The sequence below is a fragment of the Frankliniella occidentalis genome, unplaced genomic scaffold (assembly GCF_000697945.3).
Source record: "Frankliniella occidentalis isolate FOCC.00 unplaced genomic scaffold, Focc_3.1 Scaffold387, whole genome shotgun sequence".
Lineage (NCBI taxonomy): Eukaryota > Metazoa > Arthropoda > Insecta > Thysanoptera > Thripidae > Frankliniella > Frankliniella occidentalis.
This window is the reverse complement of record NW_026267509.1, coordinates 135,311-140,803: the sequence shown is the minus strand read 5'-3', so window position 1 is coordinate 140,803 and position 5,493 is coordinate 135,311. Positions and strand designations below refer to the sequence as shown.

Genomic DNA, 5,493 nt, shown 5'->3' with positions numbered 1-5,493 from the left:
AGTGTAGTGGGCTCAAAAAATGGAAAAAAATATTTTGGTCTCAAAAAATCCCTTATGGTCACTAGATTACAGCCCACTTTGTCCGGTGCGTCAACTCGAATTCTCCTGCCCGTAAGAGCGTAGCGCGTGAAGCAGTAAGCAGCGCTCCGTCGGCATCGCAAAACTTTAACGGCGTTTTTCTCGAAACGCCTTTTTTCGAACTGGTGGGCACTCTAGCGGCCAAACCGCTTGGCCGATCGGGTTGCGATTTTTCGTGGCTGTTCCTCTCGCGTATCTCTATCGTGTGAACCAAGATATCTGTATTCGGATACCTCCTTCACAGTGAAAAAAAATTGAAAACATTAAGATTTTTAGTCAAAATTTTATCATAAAAGTTTGAGGCGTTCAAAAAAATAGTAAATTTTGCTCTATCGCAAAACTCCTGGTTCACACGATAGCCACACTCCTTAAGTTTAATTTCCTTTTTTGGTCGACTGTTTAAAACCAACGGCTTGACCTCCAGACTGCCCACCATGAGGAGATGACATTGCTGCAGCGTGTTGCCTCATGGGGGATAGCTCCGCTACCCGAGGGGTAACCGGCACCGGCGACAATGGATTTTGTAGCTTAAAGTGCTAGCTATTAAACCCCGCAATCGGTTTTGCTCTGAGAGCTTTAGTTTTTTAAAAATAAATTCCCGAAAACACCCCTTTTTTAAGCCGGCTACACTAGGATGCCCCCTTAAGAATTTTAAGAACCCCACAGGCAAGTTGGCTAGATGGCTGGAAAGACTAGCACCATATAAATTCCAGGTTATCCACGTAAAAGGAACCAGTATAGGACATGCTGATGCATTATCTAGGAGACCATGTGAAAACTGTAACAAATGTGACAGATTAGAAGAAAAAGACAAGGTAGCTTTTGTGTGCCAATGCAGCACTGTGGCAGACACATTGGAATGCCTAGATAATTGTCCAACATGTATACAAAACAAAAGAAAACACATCAGACTTACCGCGGATAATGTAAAAGTAAACTGGACAACAGTAGTCCCAAATGGATTGACACCAAGTGACATACACAAAGCACAAGTTTTGGACGAATCCATAATGCCCATATTTTTGGCTGTAGAGGATGGAGTCAGACCAGACTTTCAGGAGATAGCCCAGTGTGGAAGCAAAACAAGAACCTTGTGGCTACAGTTCAAATCTCTCACTATAAACGGTGGAGTATTATACAGAAAGTTTGAACATCCTAGTGGAGACAAAAGCAAAGAGGAATTACAACTAATACTCCCGGAACAACTGGTGGAGCAAACAGTTAAGGCATACCATGAACAGTTGGGGTTAGGAAATCACTTTGGAATAACAAAGACACTCGCATACCTTAAAAGGTTCTTCTGGTGGCCCGGAATGTTTAATGATATATACGGAGTAATATCTGAATGCAGAGTGTGTGCCAAGTTCAAAGGTCCACACAGAATGACTAAAGCACCGCTTAAATTATTCCAGGAAGGAATGTTACACGGAAGGTGGCATGTGGATATATGTTGACCAATCAATCCTAGAAGCAAAGAAGGACACGAGTACATATTAGTAGCAGTGGAAGCATTTTCAGGTTGGCCTGTAATAGTTCCATTGTTCAAACAAACAGCGGATGAAATAGCACAAGCTCTGATAACGCATGTATTCTCCATATTTGGAGCTCCGCATGCATTGTTAACAGACCAGGGCAAAGCATTCGACTCACTACTATTCCAGGAGATAATGGAGTTGTACCACATAAGGACATATAGAACTTCGGCATTTCACCCTGCAACAAATGGAAAGGCAGAGAGATGGATTAAAACGCTCAAACAGCAGCTAATGATCCTAATCGAGAAGGACAGGCAGGAGTGGCCAAAGTACTTACCTTTTATAGCACAAGCATACAGAAGTCTACCACACACATCTCACAAATTCAGCCCATACGAGGTAATGTTTGGAGCTACCATGAGAACACCACTTGACATGGCCAGGGGTGAACCTCCAAAGGAAGAAGACATGTTCAAACAATATCCTTTTTGGGTCAGGAAAACATTGCAAGACATCCACAAACTAGTGGCACACATGAGCAAGAAGTCTGCAAAAAGAATGAAGGAATATTCCGACAGAACAGCAGCACTAGTACCATTTAAGGAAGGAGACCAGGTTTTCCTGTACTATCCCAGAAGGGTTCAGGGTATCTCAACAAAGATAATCGCAAGATGGGATGGTCCATACCTGATACTGGATCTTATAAATGATTGTAACGCACGAATCCAGAGTATGGATGAGCGCAAGAAAAACATAATAGTCCATGTGGACAGACTAGCTAAATGTCCAAAAGGAGAAGCCAAGGAAGATGAATACATCTGCAGCGCTTGGTTAACTTACGTCTGCTAATAAGCAAGGCGGCCATCTTGAAGTGAGATCGATATCTCGACTACAATCGAGCAGGCTTACTTCCACTTCCAGACTCGATAGGCAACTTGGCAACACAGCGCGAAGTTCAAACGACGGAAGGCGGTGAGCATTGTTGAAGGGAATACCAAACCTCCAGTGCGGATACCTGAGTGAAATAATTATTTGTGAAACGTGTGTTAAATCGAAATGGAAGAGATTCCGGATAAGAAATCTACTTTCCAAGGGCTGAGAGTGGCAGTACCCGAAGTAAGCCAAGAAAGGAAGATTTTTCAACTAAGTGTAGTGCCAGTGAAAAAGGAAAAACCACCACCAAAGACACCAGAGGAGCTGAAAGCTATAGTGAACAGAGTGAGTAAAAAGATGCAAGAAGATTAACGAAGAGAGGATAGCAAGCAAGCAAAAGAAGTCCAGCTACTACATAAGCCGAAACTGGATGTGCAAAACCTCATGAGGAAAATAATGAGTGCCAAGAAGGGAATCAAGATCCAGGTAATAGAAGCTCCAAGGGCCATAGCTCAGCCAAGACAACAAGTGCGAGTGCAGAAACGGCCTACTAAACCCGTTAAAAGAGCATCGCAACCAAAACCCATCAAAATAAAGGAAAATGTCCAGAAAACCAAAGAGAGAGCATGCTATTTGACACCAAAGTCAAAGGAATTTGTGAGCGAGAGCAGTGACAGCAGTGACGAGGAAGCAACTAGAAAAAGTGCAGGCAAGGATGAAGCAACGAAGAGACAAGAAAAGGAGAGCAAGACTGAAGGAACAGCCACTTTGATGGCAGATCTGGCTTTGAGTGACAGTGAGGAAGAGGGAGAACACGAGAAAAGTATGGAATTACAGGAGGACAAGAAGATGGAAGACTGCGAAAAGACTGAGAAAACAGAAGAGGAAGAGGGAGAACACGAGAAAAGTATGGAATTACAGGAGGACAAGAAGATGGAAGACTGCGAAAAGACTGAGAAAATAGAAGAGAAAGAGACAGAGAATGGAAAAACTGAAGACAACGAAAGAGAAGAAAAGGGAAAAGCCGGTGAGGAGAAAGAAACAGACAAAGAGGGAGTAAGGAAGTGTTGGAAGCTGATACCAATAGACAATATAAGTGTGCCAACGTCAAAAGCAGACTGGATAACAGAAATGTGGGAAGCAAGGAACAAAGAAATGCAAGAGAAGAAGATGAAGGTACACCCAGACGACCCAAGGTTCAATGCAAGGTGCAAGAAGTGCAGGGAGCGTTTCCATTTCACCAAGGAATGCACAAAAGGGAAGAAGGAGACACCATGAATTTGTTAATAAATATATTGGAAACCACCATGTTATTTGGTGAACATTAAATAAATACATTTGCAATGTTATAATTATGTTTAAAAACATCAGATAAATAAATGTTTAAATTAAAACAACAAAGAGATCAGGATCTTTCAACCCAACAAACCATAAAGGAACTTTAAAGATCAAAGTAATGGCAAGGGAGAAAACATAAATCACAAAGGAAATCTGGAAAGAAACAGAGAGGAAAGGGTGAAACAGGACGGAAAAAGGATGAATGTAAAGGAAAGGAGGAGCAAAAACTAACCTCACTCCTCGGGAGAACAGCCGCCATCTTCAGGTCTGGATGGAAGGAGTATCGCCGGATCCAGGACCAGCTGATGCAGAGGGCGCTAAGAGCAAAAACAAAAACAAAATAAAGCAACAAAAATCACCTGCAGTAAGCTGAGGGAAGACCCAAAACGCACAAAGGTGAATCGAAGGCATCGGGCGCAAATGTAAACGCTATGGGCACCAAAGAGTTCGGGAAAGGTTTTAAACGACAGCTCAAAGACCCCAGGGGTGCGTAGCAAGGTAAACTCGGGAGCACAAAAAGGAGCACAACTTCCACAAATTTGTACGGGCTCAAAATCTTCCAGCCCATGGTGATAACACAGAAATACAAGAGCCATGGTAAAGAGGTAGCGATCAAGAAAACCGTTGCGTTTTTGAACAGACTGAACGGAAAACAAAAGAGCAGCCTACCTTCGTCGGAGTCGGAGGAATCGGCCGGTCCAACAGGGTACCAGTCATCAGTTTCTGGCTCAGATTCCTCAATGATGTCTGACAGAGTTTCCACGGAATTAGGACCCAAATTTAAAATTCCATAATACTCATCTGAGCTGATGACACCATCTTTATTGCGGTGCGCCATAATTTCGCGCTCCATAACTCGCTAAAAGAAGAGAACAGAGTAATAAAGGAACATGCAAAGAAAGAGAAGCAGAAATAAAATGGAGAGAGAACGAAACATACATAACAAGGTTCATAGCAATAGCCACAAGTGCACCACTCGTCATTTAAACCGAACACCCACTCGTTGACAACCAGGTCCTCTTCGTAAAAGCTGTCGTCCAACACCTCCCATTTATTACTATTCTTGACCTCAGAAGAGGTACCGCAACGAATGCATAACTGCAATAAAATATAAAATTTAAGGAACACAAGAAAAAATGAAGAAAGAGAGCTGGAAAAAGAAAGGTAGACCTACCCGGCGAGGAGCCCAGCCAGCGGGGCGGTAAAGCCCCCGAAGAAGCTGCACACAAATAAGACGAGCAAAGTCCCCGTACTCTGCATTTAATTGGTCTGAGTGCTCCTGGGGTTCAGGAAGGTCGCTGGTGATGAGAGCACTCAAGGATTCCGCACCAGGATCACGGGGAGCCATTTTTACCGAGATCACACGAAAGTAAGAGACAGGTGCCGGAGTTTGAAAGATAACGGTTGGAGAGCGCTCACGGGATGGACGGAAACAAAAGGGAATCGGAAAAACCGAATTCAAACGGCCACAGAAGGCGGTGGGAAGGAAGGAAGAAAGGGAGGAAGAGTTGTTGAGAGATAAATCAACAAATCAGCAAAGTTGTGAAAAACAACAGCTGCAAAAAATTTAAAGAAATTACACAAGACGACGCTGAGGAAAGGAAACCGCACTTCGACACAGGAGCAACAACGCAGAATCGCCGAGGGACAACATCAACGTGAAGAAATTCCAAAACAAAAGCTAAGTACCATAACCTAGAGAAGGTTCATAAGTTGTGTGAAAGGTTTA

General features: G+C 43.2%; 2 protein-coding genes across 4 annotated transcripts; both read right to left on the bottom strand.

Moving 5' to 3' along the window:
• Positions 1 to 725: 725 nt before the first annotated feature.
• Positions 726 to 1,790, bottom strand: LOC127751228 (uncharacterized). Of its 2 annotated transcripts, XR_008012030.1 has the most exons (3): positions 1,365 to 1,790; positions 995 to 1,233; positions 726 to 856 (listed from the first exon to the last, which is right to left on the bottom strand). XR_008012030.1 is itself a non-coding variant. In XM_052274390.1 (2 exons), exons 1-2 carry the CDS (start codon positions 1,760 to 1,762, stop codon positions 1,212 to 1,214), a joined length of 420 nt encoding a protein of 139 aa, XP_052130350.1. In that variant the 5' UTR covers positions 1,763 to 1,780; the 3' UTR covers positions 874 to 1,211. The 2 variants fall into 2 exon arrangements, 1 of the variants encoding a protein (XP_052130350.1); XM_052274390.1 differs by lacking the exon at positions 726 to 856 and having other exon boundaries at positions 874 to 1,233; positions 1,365 to 1,780.
• A 1,786-nt stretch (positions 1,791 to 3,576) lies between these two features.
• On the bottom strand, positions 3,577 to 5,127 carry LOC113214111 (uncharacterized). 2 transcript variants are annotated; one of them, XM_052274392.1, is made up of 5 exons: positions 4,939 to 5,127; positions 4,704 to 4,862; positions 4,434 to 4,623; positions 3,997 to 4,081; positions 3,577 to 3,917 (listed from the first exon to the last, which is right to left on the bottom strand). In XM_052274392.1, the coding sequence occupies exons 1-4, from the start codon at positions 5,110 to 5,112 to the stop codon at positions 4,026 to 4,028; spliced, it is 579 nt and encodes a 192-aa protein (XP_052130352.1). In that variant the 5' UTR covers positions 5,113 to 5,127; the 3' UTR covers positions 3,577 to 3,917; positions 3,997 to 4,025. The 2 variants fall into 2 exon arrangements, with proteins under 2 accessions (XP_052130352.1, XP_052130351.1); XM_052274391.1 differs by lacking the exon at positions 3,577 to 3,917 and having other exon boundaries at positions 3,924 to 4,081.
• Between the last annotated feature and the right edge of the window lie 366 nt (positions 5,128 to 5,493).

Excerpts from the sequence above, each read along its gene's own strand:
- LOC127751228 (XM_052274390.1), bottom strand. The coding sequence starts at position 1,762 with ATGTGGTACAACTCCATTATCTCCTGGAATAGTAGTGAGTCGAATGCT. Across the intron at positions 1,234-1,364 it reads CACCAGAAGAACCTTTTAAG|GATGTTCAAACTTTCTGTAT; the intron begins GTATGCGAGTGT and ends TGTCTCCACTAG.
- LOC113214111 (XM_052274392.1), bottom strand. The coding sequence starts at position 5,112 with ATGGCTCCCCGTGATCCTGGTGCGGAATCCTTGAGTGCTCTCATCACC. Across the intron at positions 4,624-4,703 it reads ATTGCTATGAACCTTGTTAT|CGAGTTATGGAGCGCGAAAT; the intron begins GTATGTTTCGTT and ends CTCTTCTTTTAG. Across the intron at positions 4,082-4,433 it reads TTCCTCCGACTCCGACGAAG|CGCCCTCTGCATCAGCTGGT; the intron begins GTAGGCTGCTCT and ends TTTTGCTCTTAG.